The 19,720-nt window shown below is 35.9% G+C and overlaps 1 protein-coding gene across 1 annotated transcript in view; it reads left to right on the top strand.

Moving 5' to 3' along the window:
- Positions 1-16,336, top strand: part of RSPO3 (R-spondin 3) — a 104,355-nt gene extending 88,019 nt beyond the window's left edge. Inside the window, exon 5 of the mRNA XM_020986991.2 lies at positions 14,988-16,336. Within this exon, the coding sequence (XP_020842650.1) occupies positions 14,988-15,181 (194 nt within the window). The 3' untranslated portion in view covers positions 15,182-16,336. The remainder of the gene's footprint in view (positions 1-14,987) is intronic.
- Positions 16,337-19,720: the final 3,384 nt, after the last annotated feature.

The raw sequence follows: 19,720 nt of genomic DNA, 5'->3' as shown, positions 1-19,720 counted from the left end.
CATTTTATACATAAAGAGATTGATTCAGATAAAGCTGATTCGCCCACGTTCAAATGGGAAGGGAAAGGAAGGGAAGAAGCATTTTTTAAGAAATTACTATGTGGGGCAGCTAGGTGGCGCAGTGGATAGTGCACTGGCCCTGGATTCAGGAGGATCTGAGTTCAAATCCGGCCTCAGACACATAACACTTACTAGCTGTGTGACCTTGGGCAAGTCACTTAACCCCATTGCCTAACCAAAAAAAGGAAAAAGAAATTGCTATGTGCCTGGTATTGTCCTAAGCATTTTGTGAATATTAGTTAGTTCTCACAATAACCCTTTGAGGTAGATGTCACTAAGATCCCCATTTTACAGCTGAGGAAACTGAGGTTGACAGAAGTTAAGTAACCTTACCAGGGCCACACATCTAGTAATTGTCTAAGGCCAGATTTGAACTTAGGTCTTCCCGACTCCAAGCCCGACTCCACTGTGCTATCTAGATACTCCCATCCCAAAGCTGGCAAATTTTCCACTATTCTACCCTGCCTTTTTTTATAATAGGGGTTAAGAAAAATGCTATTCAACTTTTGTATGTTTAAATTGCCACACTAGATTTTTCTAAGAAGCAGAAGATAAACATTTGACATAAAAATTCTGGAGACTCTCTCACCAGCAATATAAGATGCTAATTAATTAGTGGTAACTTCAAGAAAAGTGATTAGGTATTTTAAAAGAAAATTCCACCTAATTAATTATGATGATAGTTAACATTTTGAGTAGATTGTCATCCTACTGAGAATCTTAAGTGCCATTTCAAAGCCAGGTCCCTCTAACATGTATTTAGAACTATCTTTACTTCTCATTTATATATTTTTAAATGTTTAGATCAGCTCCATTACTTTGAAAATACATGAAGATAATAATCACAGATTGCTTTTGGACCTTAAAAATTATAAACAGGTATGCAGGTAGGTAGATAGATTAGATAGATAGATAGATAGATAGATAGATAGATAGATAGATAGATAGACAGACAAAGCAGGTGATAGAGAGGTAAGAGATAGATAGTAGGAAGATAGAGCAAGCATTTATTAAGCACTTACAATGTGCCAGGCACTGTGCTAAGCATTGAGGATACAAATACAAGCAAGAAAGATATTTTTTGCCCTCAAGGGGCTGACATTTTAGTGGAGAAAGAGAAAACGCATACAGGGGAATTGGAGAATGGAGAGATGGAGAGTAAGCATGACATGAAAATGGCCTGGAAGTGCTGTGGAACCCTTGAACTAGTCAAGATAAGGCCAAAGCTGGACTCTCAGAGCGTGGGATAGAAAATAATATATTCAGAATCTAAAAAGCTCAATTTCTTCACAGAGTACAAGCTTTCATTGCAAGGCTACTCAAGAACTTAGAACCAAGTTTAATTCTTATGATAAAAACCTTATTACCATAAATGTGAACATGATTTGGGTGACCAACTCCTGACATCAAATGAAAATTCAGAATAAATTTATATAATTTTACAATGGAGACAGTTGCTCAAAATTTCAGATTGACTCAGAACGTATTCATGTCTTGCTAAAGAAATTAAGTATCAAAACAAAAGACATCCTCAACACAAAATCTAAGATTATTGATTTAACTTAGGAAAAACAAATTTAATAAAATTTAGTTGAAAATTAGAGGGTCATAAATATGCTGAGGGCCTTTGCACACTAGAGTGCACAAGCACAATCTTGTTGTTATTGTCACTCACTGATGAGAACTATGTTCTGGCATTCAAATTGCTTCCCCATATGAGGTGTAAATATCACCATTAACATTTGAGGATGATGGATTGGGTCATAGCCAGTCATTTTTCAATGGATCCTTCACACAGCTATGGAATAGGCAGCGTAATGCAGTGGGAAAGAATAATGGAATTGGAGTCAGAGGAACTAACTATATTTGAATCCTGGCTTTGCCACTTACCACCTATATGATGCTAGACAAGTAATTTTATTTCTCTGGACCTCAGTTTTCTTATCTGTAAAATGAGAAGGCCGGATTTGATGACTCCTAAGGGCCTTTCCGATTCTATATCTATGATCTTATGAACTGGAATACAATTCTTCTCCATTTCTACCTCCTAAAATCCCTAGGTTTCTTTAAAGAACAATCTCAGATATCATCTATTACACAAGGCCATTCCTGATTTTCCCATTATTAATTTTCTCTCTCCTCCCTTTATTAAAAAAAAAAAAGAATATGTGTGCATTTTTCCAAAGTTCATGCATTCTATGTATGCTCATAAGGACTGGGGTCATAGGTCAGTCTGTTGTTACATAAATAAATTATATTTACCTGTGTGTATTTTGTTTCTCTCCAGTACAGTGTGATGTCCTTTAGGGCAAAAACTATTTCCTTTTTGTCTCTGAATCCCTAACTTTTACTCTATGGTGCTTTGCATTTAGTAGGATTTAAGACAATGAATTTGAGTCATAACACCTGAGCCTCACTCTTGGACTTGACCTTTAAAAGAGAGAAGACCCAGACAAAGACTAGAAGAAAACCATAACTTTGAATTACAGCTAGGAGAGGGGTTACACACAGACTCAGACAAGGATCCCTGGGGGGCTAGCCTGTACATCTGGATCCTCAAGCAGCTGCATTTCTCAGCTCCAGTTCTTCTTCCTTCTCTGTACGAGTGTGCTCTCCCTTATAAAGACCAAGTCCAAAGATGTGGCTCAAGTATATAATTAGTCATGAATCAATCAATCATCCTGGAATATGATGTGAATGGATATGGTTGCACCTTGTATAAGGAGACATTTTCAGTGGTTGAACAAACTCAGGACAGTGCCCAGGCACATAGCCCAGCCAGTCAAAAAAAAAAAAAAGAAAACAAAATGAAAACATTCTAATTCTAAATGAATAAGTATATTACAGGGAAAGAAAGCTGTAACTGGAGTCAGAAGACCTAGTTTCAAGTCTTAACTCTGCTACTTACTACGCTGTGATCTTGGCAAATCAGACATAGGATCATACATTTAGAGCTGGAAATTCATCTAGCCCACACTCTATTTTACAGAAGAAGAAAGTAAGACAAAATGAAGCGTCTCTCCCAAGGTCTCCTAAATGGTAAGAAGCAGAGTGGAGATTCAAACCCAGGTCCCTGAACTCGGAATCCAACACTTTCCACTACAATATACTGAAGACCTCTCTGGAGCTCAGTTTTATCATTTATAGAATAAAATGGTAGGCTTTGATATCTGTAAAAGATATTGCTTCCAAGGAAGTTATGTTAAAGAATTATAAATTAAAGAATTTTAAAATTAAATACTAAGCAAAAAAATGTTTTTAGTGTATGTTAGCATTGTACAGTAATCTATAAAGTGGGGCAGCTAGGTAGGTGGTACAGTGAATAGAGTGCTAGGCACTTCCTGACAATTCATCTTCCTCAGTTCAAATCTGGCTTCAGATGCTTAGTAGCCATGTGACTCTGGGCAAGTCACTTAACCCTGTCTGCCTCAATTCCTCATCTTTCAAATGATCTAGAGAAGGAAATGGCAAACTATTCCACTATTTTTGCCAAGAAAACCCCAAATGGGGTCACAAAGAGTCGGACGTGACTGAATCAACTGTACAAATCTATAAAATGTTAGCTACCCTCCCAATCCATGGAGGATAGGTTCTACAGATTCCCTGGAAAAGGAAAAAAAAGTTTATTATGTATTTTCCCAAATGCAAAAGGCTTTCCTTAACTGTCCCTTTTCTCTTTCAAACTGTCTCTTTTTCAAAACGATTTTGTTTGCAGAAAGAAACAAACCTCTATTAGATGCCAAAATGTCCTTAATACCTGTTGATGTCCCTTTTAAGAATGATATAGCTAGTGAAGCATAGAGATTCAGAACTACAAGGGATATTAGAGCTCATTCTAGTCCAAACCTTTCATTTTTACCAAAGAAATGGATACTTAGAGACCCAAAGCACTTAGAAATCCAAAAGTCACAACAGACAGTAAGAAGCAGAGGTAGAATTCCCCTGAAAGTCTTATGACTCTAAAACTACCCCCTCTTCCTCATCACATCACTACACCATACTCACTGTTCCCTAGAGTGACACAGGTTTCTATAATTCTCAATCCTACTTTGTCTCCAATTATTCCCTGATGTGGAGCTTCATCTTAATATAGCTTGTTTCCTTACTGTGTCTGCACACCCAACTCTATCTGTGTTTTTGCATATGGGATGCTGTCCAATATTCTTTTCGCCACTTCAAATCCTCCACTTCTTTCCAGACTCAGCTTCAGTTTGACTTCCTCTTTGTGGTGACTACCATCACCACAAATGACACTTAATTTCTCTGAATTCCTCCAGAATTAATAATCGATACCACAGGTGTCAAACTCGTATTCCATAGGTCATGTTCCCACAACACTGCCAAGTGCAGCCTGAAAAAGATCAAAATGTAATTGGGAAATTTTTTTTAACAAAATAAATAAAAATACAACATAAATAGTTTTAATTTGTGATTTTCTAAGTCATTATACAGAAGCAGGGATCCATTTCTATTTGAATTTGACACCATTATTCTATACTGTATAGTCTAGTGCTGGATTTCCTTGCTTCATCTACTTTCCCCCTATTAGATTATCATTCCTTAAAGACAAGGACCATGTATTCGCTACTTACACACACACACACACACACACACATACACACACACACAGCCTAGCACAATTAAAAATTTGTTGGCCTCCCTGGAGAACATGTTTCTGCTTTTACATTTCAAATGTAAACTCATGGAGCTAAAATCAGGGAATACTTGCTTTTAAAATTCCCACAAGGATCATGCAAAACGTATTACTTTTGAGTCCAACACTTTAGCAAAATGATGGAGATTCTTATGCTGACTTAATGCTAAATCTCACTTTTCATTTTTATGGTTATCTTTTCTCATAGTAGGGAAGGGAGACTGAACCTGCCATTCCTTGGGTCTATGGAACTCTTAGTGAGGAACTTCTACTTATGAAGATGACTTTCTCTGCAATTAACAATTAGAGACTTATCTAGGACACAGAGATTTAAGTGACTTGTTCAGGGTCAAACAACCAGTATGAGTGACAGTGGACAGTTCAACCTTCCTAAAGAGGCTAGCTCCGTAAGTCAAGGTTGTGCTCAATTCTCTCTCTCTCTTTGTCTGTCTCTCTCTCTCCCTCTTTCTCTCTCTCTCTCTCTCATTAGTGACCAATTATTTGTTGTTTAACAGAACTCATAATTCTATGAATGAAATGACTTTACTGTGTATAAATAACTAGCTCTGAAGTTAAATAATTAACAAGCACGAGAATGTAAGCTCTTTGAGGTCAGAGATTGTTTTGTTTTTGCCTTTGCAAAACCAGTGCCTTACACATAGTAGATGTTTGTTGAATGCTAACTATATTGAGTACAAATTGCAAAAGTAGCTAGTAATTCCTGGCATCTTATATACAGGATCAGAGAATAAACTGCCCCATTCAAAGCAACCATTCCAATTCATTGTGTTAACATTTTAGATGTGGGGAAGCCCTTAGGTAAAATAATTGGGAAAGCAGTTATTTGCTTTGCTTTCTCTTAAATTCAATTCAAAAAGGGTTTTTTAAACATCTACTATATGAGGGACACTACACTATCCACTGGGGATATAAAAACAAACAAAAAAAGTGGGTTAAGTCATTGCATTTAAGGCACTAAATTCTACTTGGAAAGAACATCATGTACTGGTATATACAGATAAGTAAATACAAACCATAGACAAAGTAATGGTGGGGGGAGTGCTAATGCCTGGGGGAATCAGAAAAAGCCTCTTATAAGAGGTAACTCTCGCTGAAAATTGAAGAGAATTAGAGGAGTTTAAAGAGTCAGAAGTGAAGAAGAAAAGCATTCCAGGCATGGGGCACAGTATGTCCAAAGCATAGAGACAAGAAATGAACTGGGGGAGGGAGGGCAAAGGATTTAGTGGGCCATTTTGACTAAAATGCATAGTAGTATCTGAGAGTCATGTAAATCAACCTTGAAATACATATGCTCCTTTTTATCTTATCCCAACGGCAATAGTGAGCTATGGAAATCAAGTTGGTTAGGTGCAAATGCCAAATCTTTCAAGAAGTCCTCCCTGAGCCTCCTCCTTTCAGTCTATTTCCCTTACCCCAAGAATGCATATAGATGCATTATGTACTTCTGTGGTAGATTTATGGGTTTGTTTGGGTTTTTTGGCAATAAACTTTTAAATTATGTATCTTAGCTTCCTACTCAACTATATGCTTCAAGAGAACAGGGTCGTGTCTAAGCTACACTTTGAATCTTTCCTAGTGCCTAATGTGGTGCTATACACCCAGTAGGCCCTTAATAAAGCTTTGTTGAATTGAATTCCACAGCATAATAATATAGCTGAAAAGAGAATTTGGCATTGTTGACTCTCAGCTGTGTGATCAAACTACTAGGTCAGGCTGCCCTATGTTTTTTTAGTCCACAGCCTTTAAATATGTATCTGCACAATAGATCGTAACCGCTAAAGAGACACAACCACAGTTATAACCCTTGGTTATAAATTTTCCCCACAGGGGCCTTACTGAAAGGGAGAAGGAAAGAGAGAGAAAGAGAAAAAGAGAGAGAGGGGGAAGGAGAAGAGAGAAGGAAGGAAGGAAGGAAGGAAGGAAGGAAGCAAGGAAGGAAGGAAGCAAGGAAGGAAGGAAGCAAGGAAGGAGGGAAGGATGGGAATTTTTCTACATTTACACACCAAGCTCATGGCTACAGCAAAAGAAAGTAAAAGACAAGCAGGTCCAAATTTACAATTGAAGGCCGTATGCTAAGCCCTTCTCCTACTTTGTCTGTGCTGTGTGGGCATTTCAGGAAGGGACCATAGGCCTGGGATATGATATTACTGGTAACAGTGAAGAAAGAAGACTTAGCAGCACATTCTGGCTTTTTAACGAAGCCAGCTTTAATTGGTTTGAGTCACAGATTTGATACTGTTTACTCACTGGGATTTCTGGCATGTGGAATATATTTTGAGTTTGGGGAATTTTTTTTCTTTTGGAGCAAAATAGATGTTTCCCAATTTACTTCAGAGTGGCCAAAGCTCCAAGGCTCCCCCTAGTGGTATCCAGCAAAAGTTTGATCAGAGAAGTACTCTATATATCACAGTTTTAACACAAATATTTCTAAACATAAAGAAAAAAAGATTAATTTATACTCATAATTCTAAGTTATTCTCAATAAATGAACTAAATGACTTTGAAGAGAGCACATCTCCTTTTTTTCTACGATAATAAGCTACTTTCTAACTCAACTGGACTGGGATTCAGATCATGAAAAGTTTACATTTTATAAATACTTGCTATTAAACACCAGAAAACTAACCAAGTGCCACTTTCCCCCCTGTTGCTTCCTTTCTCTCATTTAGGTTTTTGGTACCATATGTAGATCTCAGAGTGGTGGAGTGGGAAAAGAAGGACATTTTATAGAGTGAACTTCTCATTATGCTTTATTTCGTCCATTCATTGAAAACTATATTATCTGTTTCAGGGGCTGGGGGAGATAACAAAGATTAGCTAAGAGCAGGTCCTTAATATATCTAGTTTAATATCTAGTAGGGGGATAAGGCACAAACACAGATAATTCTAAGCAGAGCATCTCATATTGTCAGCCATTTCGAAAGGTACAAAGTCATAACTTAGCTCCCATACCAAATGTATCGATTCAAAACCCTCATAGTTTTTAAACTGATATTTTGAAAGTTAAGTCTCCAATGCTGGTAAACCTGCAAACATGCTTTACTTTCTTTGGCAAAGAATGTTTGTTTCTCATAGCATTAAAATTATTGGAATTAATTATGCAACCCTGTGACATGAAATAATTCTATACACTTTGTTATTCTTTCCTATTGTGAAAATATAGTGTGGAGTGTGTATGGGTGTTTCTGTAGTTAGGTGATAGGATCATATTCTTAAAGATTTCATTTATTTTCAAGGAGAGTCTTTTTTCCCCCTTGGGCTGCTATGTCCTATTATGCTGGTTTACAACTCCCATCTAAGCCAGTAGAATATAAACCCCTTGAGATCAAGAATTGTTTTGGATTTTTTGACCTTTGCATCTCTAGAGCCTCACACAGGGCCTGTCACATGGTGAGAGCATAATAAATAACTTTAGAATCTAATTCAATCTTAGACTATGGAGAAAGGTTGATCCTCCAAATAATGTTTTAAAAACTAAGGCTGAAAAAGAAATCCCTTTCACTGAACACATGATCAGATCTTATCTCAGTGCTAAGGGGAGTTCCCCTTTTATGGGATTTTTGCTCAAACTCCACCCTGTTGCTGGAAAACCAAGGCAAAAATGAACATCATCTCAACTGTCAAAGGACCCCATGACCCTAGCTCTAGCACAACAACAACAACAACAATTCCCAGTTACTAGAATAACACATACATAAAAATAATGCCTTAACAAAGAGTGGAGTGCCTGGTTTAATATCACTTAACTGTTTACCACATCGATGAAGCCTCACCATATCAATAAACAGTAGAGATGTCCCCCTTTTAATGTATATCATTATGGGCTAAATTAACCAATTACATGTGATGTTTAACGTACTGCATCTATATTTCTAATCTTAGGTACTTTTATTTGATTTTACATTCTTGAATGTGAGTATCAATGAAGAAGGGCATTTAGTATTTCCCACAACTAATGCATGTACCATTAGAAAAAAATGTCCAATTTCTATATTGTGCAATAGCAGTCTGCTGAATAGTAACTCTATCCAATGAGCTAGTTTCCTGTTACTTTAATTCAGACCCTTCTTTTCCCCACCTCCCAGACTAAATAGTTATTCCTTGGATAATAGAGCAATAATACTGAGTTTCAGGCAACTTCCAAAAATGTATCTGCCTGTCTTAAAGAATAATCATATCAGTTTGCTAATAAGCAGAAATCTATTACATGTCAAGCATGTTGTCACAAGTGGCTAAGAAAAATATAAATCAATCTGTGAGCAAAGAAGGAAAAAAGTATATTTCTAATGTGTCCAAAACATGATGGTTGGACTCACAGCTGTAAGATGTTGGACTATCATCAAGAGAACAATGTCAAACACTAAACTTCTGGATGATTTCCATCAAAATAACATTTCGTTTGGGGTCAATAGTTTTTACAGAACTTTGGAATAAGATTTTCACTGATATTTTTTTCTTTCTTTAGAGCTGAATTTGAACACCTCTAAAAAGTTCCTTAGAATGGAAATGTAGGGAACTTAGCCTTTTCAGCCTTCTAAAAAAGTTTCCATGATAAGCACTGCCATCTTTTGATTAGACCACAGTTGGGTACAGATTAGACTGCAGTAGGGTCCAAAATAATGCTGAAATTCTAGGAAAGCAAAAGTTGTTCATTTCACCACATCTGGTCCCCAAGTTCAATTCAGTTGAAAAAAACATTTATTAAATACCTACTATATGCCAGACCCTTAGCTAGGAGCTGGTGATACAAAGGCAGAAACAAAACATTTATTGCCCTCAAGGAATTTATATTCTATTGTTAATATTTAGAAAGTCCTTCCAAATATGAAGTTCTTATAAGATTTAGAGCTTGAAATAAATTAATTAATTGGCATCAAGTCTAACTTTCTTATTGTATAGAGAACTGCCAGAAAGCTTGTATGACTTGTCCAGGATCACATAGGCAACAAATTACAGAACTAGGATTCAAACCTAGGTCTTTTCACTCCAAATTAACTTTTCTTTCCACTATACCTAAAACACTAAAACATAGTATTTATCCAGAAGAGTCTTTAGTATTTCCAACTACTAACACTGACCATATTTTTAGAAAAATCCTATATCTATGTAACCTGTTCATATTAACTGAATTTAATCATGAGGGCTTCTCAGTAATCTCTCTTTGGCCCATGTCCCCACCCAGGATTATCCCCTGGAAACATCAGAATTTGGATGATGTCTAGGTTTCACAAAAAAAAAAAAAGAAAGAAAAGAAAAAAAGAAAAAAATTCCCTCAGATCCCATGTAAGCACTCAAGTTAACAAAATCACAAATATGATTACAGTTATAATAGCTGGCATTATATAGCACTTTAAGATTTGCAGAGCACCTTATGTGCTTATTTTAAAAGAAAGACCTTGTGTCACCCATGGGAAAATTCAAAGAACTAATTCCCAAACCTACAAACAATCAAGCCAACTTCTCTTCCCTTTTCAGTGGTCTTCAGCCTTCCCTAGAGACTTATACGGTCTTCCAGATATATTGTGCTACCTCCAGTGGGTCCTTTTGCAAGGGGAAAGAACTCCACGTCACTAAAGAATTGAACCTGTGCTCTAGACTGGCATAGCTCATGTGACTCACTCAAATGCTCTCCACAATTTGAATATACCTTCCAATATGCAGGTCACTACTCATCCATGCCTGCCCATCTTTTATGGCTCTTGCCCATATCCTCCCAACCTACTAGTGCCTTTCTTGATTCCTCCAGATATGACGAGGGTACCAGTAGAACATTTGAATTATCTACCTGTCCTCTCTTACCCTGGACATATGACTAGCCCATCTTCTTTTCCACATACATTTCCCTGATAGTGTAATTTACTCCTATTTTTCTTTGAAGTCTCCCATTGGTTATATGTTGTAGCCTGCTTTCACCCATGTATATCTTTATTGCCTTCTGTAGGAAATTCACAATTCTTCAGAAAATGTGGTCTTCCAATGTCAGTTAGCCATATATAAAAACTATTCACAAAAGCAATCAAAAATCCGTCTGTTTTGTGCCTCATCATCATGTCCTCATGTGCCCTTCTCCCAATGATTCTGACTTGCATAGCTCCCTGATTCGGCCTCTGCTTGATCCAGGACACCTCCATTTCTCTACTGTTGTTCCACCACGGCTGATAGTTTGCATTATTATAGCTCCCGGCTTGACCCAGCAGTGATGAGTTATCCACTGCAATCCCTGAGGCCATGTCATTCCCTAGAAGGACTACATAATTAGCTCTTCTTTCATCTTTCCGGGGAAACAAATCCTATTCCTTCTCTCTTCTCTTTGCCACTTCCTTTGTCTGCAGCTCTCCTGAGTTCCTGTACCCCACTACCACTTTAAAGTGTAAGCTTAAACTCAAGTGTGAACTAGTGTAGTGATAAATGTGAGTCAATATTAAAACAAAGGCCATATCAGACATTTTCTTGTACCTAAGGGCCTCTCACTTCATGAAAGAGATACTTCCTGGGGCCTTATTAAATATTATAGGACATTTTACAACCTATTGAGCAACGACAGTGGATAATTTACTAGTTTCCTACTAGTTGTTCACCTGAAATATACATTATTTTACATATTTTATATTACTAGACACAATATTCTTTGTACCTTTGAAAAGAATGATAGAGTTGATATTCAGTAAGTTCTAATGGAGTAAGACAGTGGAATCAATGGGACTTAGTTTTCTTTATGGTCAAGGCCTATGCTCCCAATCTCACTAACTAGTTTGTTAGAGTCTGAAACTCACTGATAAATATGACACACTAACTGGAGTAGGTTTTAATAAAGAAAAGAAAATCCTTCTGAAATAGAATATTTTCCTGAAAACACTATGGAAAAGTGAATCATCATTGTGAGTCATAAATTCAGGGAGAGAAGTCTGGTTTAAAGTTGTATCAATATAGAAAAAATTGTACATCTGTAAAGATGGCAGCATACACAATATTAACGTTGCTGACTTGGACTCATCAACTAACTCAGGCCACAAAGGCAGGACCATTTGACATTTTCCAGCACACACAAATATGTAATTTTAATAAAAATGTTTCTGTTGCTGTTATGCAGCAATACTTGTCCAAATATTTGAAACAATGGCTTCAAGTAGACAGAACTAAATTAATATTTTAAAAGATCTATGTACTATAATTTTTAAATGTTTTATTTTCATCTTTAGTTTTTCACCTTTATTTTCAAATATATCATTTCTCTATCTCCTCCCCTACCCAGAGATCCATCCTTTGCAACAAAGAATTAAAAAAGGAGAAAAAATTAGTTTGGCAAAACTAACCAAAGCATCAACTAAGTCTGACAGTATATACAATATTCCACACCAGTAGTCCCCTAACTCTTTTCTATTATTTTTATCTCTGAAGAATTCAGAAAATATAGTTATTTAGTCTAGGCTAAATATTTAATGTCTCATAAGTTCTCATAAATATTCAAAACTCATAAGTTCTATCATTGGTACCTTTTTATTTTGATGTCCTCAAAAATTTTCTATGTAACAATAAATTTAATTAAGTGGGAAAAGTCTATCGTGTTGAGTGTTTTATTACCCACAAAATTATTTGGTGATGTTCTAATCTCATTAAAAAGAACTAAATAGACTCCATTAGCCACATGTTCTGGGCCAGCCTGACTTTGGTTAGTTCAGGGGTTCAAGTTAAGAGTTTAAAACAAAATGAAACATTCTTAGACCACATAATATTTGATAAAAGGAAGTTAACTTAACAATAACATGGAAAGAATATTCATCAAAGATATAGCACTGATTGAAGTAGACACAGCTCCTGGCTTCCATATTTGCTTCACTGGTGCCTGGTCAGCACAGTTGAGAAGTCCCCCACTCCTGAAGTGCTAGAAGCTACATGAAGGATATGAGCCTTAGTCCCCTGGACTAATGAAACTTAGAAGATGGTTTCATCAAAACTTAGGTAAACTACTCTAACCTACATGGACTAATGAAGCACAGAGGATGCGTTCATAAGGTTTAGGGTAAAACTACTCTAGCCTATATAAATTAATGAAATATGGAGGATGGTTTCATCAAGATTTAGGGGGCAACTAGTCTAGTCTATATGGCAGGGACTTTGGTAGATGTTATTTTCTATTTCCTTTCTATATATTTTATATTTATTTCTCTGTGTACATGTTGTATCTCCCTCCTCAGTAGAATATAAGATCCTTGAGGGCAAAGATTATTTCTTCTTTTTTTTTCTGTCTTTGCACATAATGACACAATGACAATAATAATTCTCAATTACATAGCACTTTTGGTTTTAAAAACACTTTCTTCACAACAACCTTATGAGGTAGTTAATAACAATCACTATTGCCCGCATTTTATAGATGAGGAAATGGGATCAGAGAGATTGCAACTTTGCCTAAATTATTATGGCTAGTAAATTGCAATCAAAACTGAAACTTTGTTCCTGTTAACATAATTCAGGACATCACACTGCATAAAATCCAAAATCCTAGGTATAGAAATCAAGGTCTCAGCCTAGCACTCCAACATCTTGTTCTACAACTCACCTACATGAATTCACTAGTCAAAATACATCTTCCCAGTGCATATGCATCTCTACTTATAAAGTTTGCTCATAAAGTTCCCTCTGGCAAGGATTCCTTTCCTTTCTACTTGTCTGACTCTTACCCATTCTTCAGAGACCAGTTTAAGTAAAAAATTCTCCATGAAGCCATCTATCCCTATACACTCCAGTCTATAGTAACCTTTCTCTCTTCTGAATCCCTATAGCATAAACGTTCCATATCATTGCTTTGTGACATCACCAAGCTACCTAGTACTGTTGGCTATTTTTATATGCATGCATGTTGTTCCTTCTGCACAACTAAATCATAAGTTCTTTTAGGGCCAGGATCATATCTTATACCTCTTTATTCTCTACCCCAACACCCTATCCCTCATTGCTTTGCATATAGTATGAACTCAATCAAGTTTTGTTGATTGATAACAGAAAGATGGGTCTGATTGAATACATTTTTGACTGGTCTTGCAGAAGGAATATTAAGGACTGTCGAAAATACCATAAATAGAGAAATGTTAACTCTAATAAAAATTATACATTAGGTAATATCAACGTTAAATCTCTAGGTTGTATAATAAAACATACGTATACCTGTATTCACCAATATTTCAACCTTCAGCATTTGTCATACAAATGAATTCTTATCTAGAATCAATGAATAAGTTGGAAAATATGATTTGCAAATAGTATTACAGACATGCTTTTAAGAAATAGAATAATAGTTTTCACTCAGAATTGGCAAACAAATATCTCTATTTGGCAAGAAGTGCTTTTTTAAAAGAACAACAATGTTAACATATGATATTTTTCATAAACTAGACACAATTGAAATAAGTCCTATTGTATCCAGTTCATAAGATCAGGAGAAATAACCAAATATTCAACATCATCTTTACCTTTTAGCTTCCCTGGCTTCCTTCACATCTCAGCTCACATCTTACTTTCTGCAAGAGACCTCTCTCAGGCCCCCTCAATGCTAGTGCTTACCCTCTGAGATGATTTCCAATTTACTCTGTTGTTAATGGCAAACCATTAATGTGAATGGGCCATTTCATGCCCACTAGGTGAACAGGAAACCACATCAATACAACCAGACACTACAAGAAAGCAGAGTCAGACAACACAAAAGCTAATCAGGTCCTGAGGACAATTTTGTCAATTTTTAGGGAAGTGGTTGCAGGAAGAAGAACCCTGATAAATATTAATCCTTTCATATACATACATATATATGTATATGTGTGTATATATGTGTGTATATATATATATATATACATACGTACATACATACACACAAACAAACAGAAATAGAGGTAGAGAGATAGAGATATAGGAGATACATTGTACATACATAGCAATTTCCATGTTATCCTTGAGGGCATGCCTTTAATTTTCAAGAGCTTAGCATAGTGTCTGGTAAGCATATAATAAGTGCTCAGTAAATGCTTCTTGACTTGTCTTGGCTTAATCATCTATTTTTTTTTCCTTTTTGGTGAAATAGTGACTATCTTATAACTACAGCAACATTTTAGATTGAAGATTCATTGCACATAACATGCTGAGAGATGTTTAACTGGGTTTTGAAAAGCTGAGCCTAAATGAACATTAAGCAAACCTAATGTGCATGTTTTTTTTCTTTTTCTCTTTTTTTTTTAATTCACATGTTTACCTTTTATTTCAGGAAAGAAAGGAAGGGAGAGAAAAAGAAAAAAACTAAGTAAAGAAGAAAGTAAGGAAACAAAACCAGAGAACAAAGGCCAGGAGCCCAGTACAGAATCCCGGGATCAATGGGAAAATAAAGACAAACAGCAGCAGAAGAAACGAAAAGTCCAAGATAAACAACAGAAATCGGTATTAGTCAGCACTGTACACTAAAAGGTCTCATGTGATTGTTTTAGAATTATGATGCTGCTATCTCCACCAGATTCCCAGGGCAGGTGCTCTAGCCATTAGAACCACAAGTGGAAAATGCTACCAGTTACTGCTCCATCTAAACAACATTCCAGATAGTTCCTATACTCTCCATACAAACATAGTTAATAACCAAGACATTCAAGAGCCATGAATACAAAGAAGTCTAAAGAAGGGATACTTTTCAAGGGGTTATCTTATATGCTTCTGTGCATTTGTAAAAGACACCTAAGAATTTTTTGTATATAATTATTAACAGGACATAAGAGATATCGTTATAATGATGGCATCTGGAGAAGCAACATTTTTATCTTTGTAAAATAATTTTCAGGCTATTGTTTTAAGTAAGAAGCAAAAGAGATGTCTGCTAAGTCAAAAACACAGTATCCTTCAAAAAAAAAAGGCATACCACAAAAAAATAAAATGGGAGATGGGTGGAGGGGAAGGGAGAGAAAAAAAACTATCAAAGGACAGTGGAAATCCAAGGAAATCCAACAGCTCTGTGTTGATGCTTCAGTAGGTACCAAGAGTGTTCAGTTAGGCCCTGACATTTCCTGTCCTATGGTTTATCAAGACTGAACTGTTTTAAAATTGGCTCCCTTCTACTTATCCTGTACTCCTGCCTTCAAGAAACCCTAGAGTGGATAGTAACAATTATGTGAGAATGGGGAGAGGAAAAAAAGTGGAAGAAACTGCTGGGATGGAGAGTTTTTTTGTGCTTCACAAAACTGTGAAGGACCAGTGGTTCTGCTCCAGTGGAGCAGCACTCTAATCTCTAAGGAAATATGACGGGTTTCTCCTTCATCAGTGCTCCTGTCTGGGCTGTCCTCGGAGTCATATAAACTGCGAAATGTATCTACACTACAAACCTTACTTACAACAAACAAACCCATACTTGTAGGAGAAAAGGCTGAATTAATAAAGAACAGAAAATAGAGCACAGAAAATATAACATGTTTTTGCAATTGTGTCTTTTTTCCCTCTCACGTTGGGAAAAAAAAATGCTTCCTTATTTACTTTATGATCCATGAGGAATCCAAGGGATATTACTTCTTTAACAAGGTATATTTAGTGGGAAAAAAGCCACCATAATAAATATATTTGTTGATAGTTTTTAAAGTTCTGCTTTTTTTGGTTTCATTTTAAAATGTGATATTAATCATTGGTTCCATGGGGGGGGGGGATGTTATTCTTCCATTCATGAATCCCTGCTAAATTAACTAATCTATTTTCTTTCTAACGTAGAATGCGTTACTGCCTCCTTATTTTTAAATCTATTTTATTTAAAGATCTGAAGCTTTATAGTGTGTTAAGAAGTATTTATTAAGGTTTTTCTTAATTTCATTGCATTAAGTTATACCAGCATATGTATAAATCCTAATTACTAAATTATTCTAAGTAATGACTACTAAATACACTATATATTTCCTCTCTTTTCTTAGACAACTTAGAGCTAGCTACTTCATAACTTAGATCTTTCCTCATATGCCAACTCTTTCTGTTGCTTCATCATTTGGCCTTTTCTTCTGCATATTTTCTCAGTCTATGGATCTCTTTGGGGGATTGACATCACCATAACTGAAGGAATCAACCAGTATTATACAGAGGAGACATCTAGCTCCAGGATGGAACATCTCTGAGTATAGAGCATAGAATTACATTGATCCATGTTGACCTTCTTGTTGTAGTACATGGGATAAAATACCTGTTCTATCATTCTTCTTAGCCCTGTCAAAGTTGCTGCTTTCTGAAGACTTTAAAATAAACTTGGTTTGTGGTAGTCTGTCCCTAGGCACTTCTCTACCATCTGCACTGTCTAAACACTATTGTTTCACATATGTATGTGTGTAAGCATATATATACAATGTGTGCATAATAAATTTGTGATATATACATATATCATGTGTATATGTGTGTGTGTGTACAGGCATATTATATACATATATGCACATATAAATAGAATGTATATAATATACATGTTTCTATAAACATACATCTGAAGTATATATTGTATATGTGTGTACATACATGTGCATGTGTATATGCACATGTATATACACACATTGTTTACATATGCGTGTGTGTACATATGCATGCATATATACATATGTGTATTTTTTCCCCAGCCAAGGCATAAAATGTTAAAATGCTTTACTTGTTTCTTATTTTAGTATTTTCATCCATTGTCTTACAGGTGTCACTATTACAATCTATATTCAATTTGTAATACCACCTGTTTTATCTCCAAAGAAAACTTCTATGCTAGCACTGTGGGAGAACAGAAAATCATCCTAAAGAATTATGCAGAAAGAGACAATGGCCCCACTTTAGCTCATTCTCAAATGACACCCTCATACAGGTGCTATATTACTTTAGTATCATTTATCAAGTTATTGGTGTTCCTTCCTTTATGCCTACAGATTTGTTTAGACATTCAATAAGGCTGCATTACATATCTGCTGATTTCTTAACACTGTTCAGGTACACTATAGTACTGGTGAAGGGTTGATTGTAAGCAGGGACTATGTCTTTGCATCCCCTAGTCTATGGTGTAGTGCCTTACACATAGAATAAATACTTGATGGATTGGATTGGGTTGATGAAATAAAACTGAACACAATCATGGCAAATATTCATACTTTCTCTCCCAGACATATAGCTTGACTCAATATTTATTTTCTATGTCTTTCAAAGCAAGGATGGATTATCTAAGCCCATTTTGCTTTTTCAATTGAGATTTCTTTGGAACCCATCAATCAACAAATATCTATTAAGTACACCTAGAATATGCCAGGCACGAGGCATACAAAGATATAAATGAAAGAATCCCTGCCTCCAAGATACTTATATTCAAAGGTAGTTTAATAATATTACTCTCAGTAAAGTTGAAGAAAGAAAAAAAAATTTAACATTATTTCATATATATTAAGTAAAATAAGGACTGCCAAATAAGACTGATTTGTGAATACAGAATCTTTTTCTTCCTCTTCTTATTTCTTCTTTCTCTATCCTCTCCATATATAACCTCAATCAATAACTAGCTACAAGTCATTGATAAATGTGTTCTAATATACTGGTCATTGTCTACCATGCCCTTAAACTATGTTCCTGCCCTTGATTTTTCCTGTATGGACCAGATGCTAACAAAAGTCATATGCTGCCCTCCATACCCACCCTTTCTGCCAGCCTCAGTTATGGTCCATAGTCCACACTGGTCTTCTGCTCAGCTCCTAAAATCTAGTGATTGGCTAATGTCTTCCTGCTCTGGAGGCACAGAGAATAATTGTTGTTGTTTACCTTATACTGTCATTCTAATATGTTCCTGCTTTATTATTGCAAAAGCATAAAGCTGGCAATTCTTCAGAAGAGCTCAGAATTTAGAGTTGGAAAGGATCTTAGAGATTATCTACCTCCATGTCCTAAGGGATGAAGCAGCCTATCCAAATTCACAAAGTTAGTGGAAAACAGAGATAGAATTCAAATCCAAGGGTTATCTGACTCCAAAACCAGGACTCTTATCAAGACACTACAGCTACCTCCATTCTCCAATTGGTTTCTACACAAAAAGACCCCAGGCTTTCAGCTGGACTATTACTGGAAGCTAGATTAATGTTATTTAAATACCAGCTGTTATTCTTCTTGGGAATTCTTAGCACATCAAAAGGGTGTTTAAAAAACACAATCAGCATTGGGAACAAAAGGGTAAATAAAAACATCATTTATCTCTTTGCTAGACTCAACAAACACCATTGTTTGTTGACATTCATTTTCAGTTAAATAAACAAACTATTAGTTTGAGAATAAAAATGTTCGCACATGTAGACTTCATTCATTTGTTATTGTCAATTATGGACTTAAGTTCCAGCATATAGTAAGTTAAAGCAAAACTGACTAATACAAGGATCAGCTAAACAGGAAACTGCTGATTTCTGAACAATGGTTGGACTTGAACCAAGAAACACAGCTGATGATAAAGGAGACTGATCTCCACAAGCTTGCAGTTCGAACTTTACTATGTAGGTAGGCACATGTAAGAAGTAATGATAAAGCAATCAGACTGATTCCATAAGTCATACACAACAACCAGTCTCATTGCTATATGTGAAACATGATATGATCCTGTATAAGTAATTATTCATAGGAATAAATATCTGACAGATTCATCGAAACCAATCTAAGAATGATCCTTCAATGTATTCAGATATAGCACTTAGTAGGTACACACTGAACGTTTGTTGATTCATTGACTCAAGAAATGAGTAAGAGTTCTCTCACTATAGTCAATACAGTATCATTTTATTGTATGCCAATATTTCCTGCTTCTCATCATATTGATTAATAGTGTCACCAGAGCCTGTCAGATCATCACTACCCTAGATATATGGATGTTTGAGCCAGTCAACCACAGTGCACAGCTATAGTAGTCATCATAACTGATGTCCATTTCTGGGTAAAGCTCTAATTCTGGATCTGCCCCAAACCCCAGCATTCTCCTCTTCTATT

Source organism: Phascolarctos cinereus, unplaced genomic scaffold, assembly GCF_003287225.1.
Source record: "Phascolarctos cinereus isolate Bilbo 61053 unplaced genomic scaffold, phaCin_HiC Scaffold_5;HRSCAF=322, whole genome shotgun sequence".
Lineage (NCBI taxonomy): Eukaryota > Metazoa > Chordata > Mammalia > Diprotodontia > Phascolarctidae > Phascolarctos > Phascolarctos cinereus.
The sequence above is the reverse complement of the archived record's forward strand: the minus strand, read 5'-3'. Positions and strand labels throughout refer to the sequence as shown.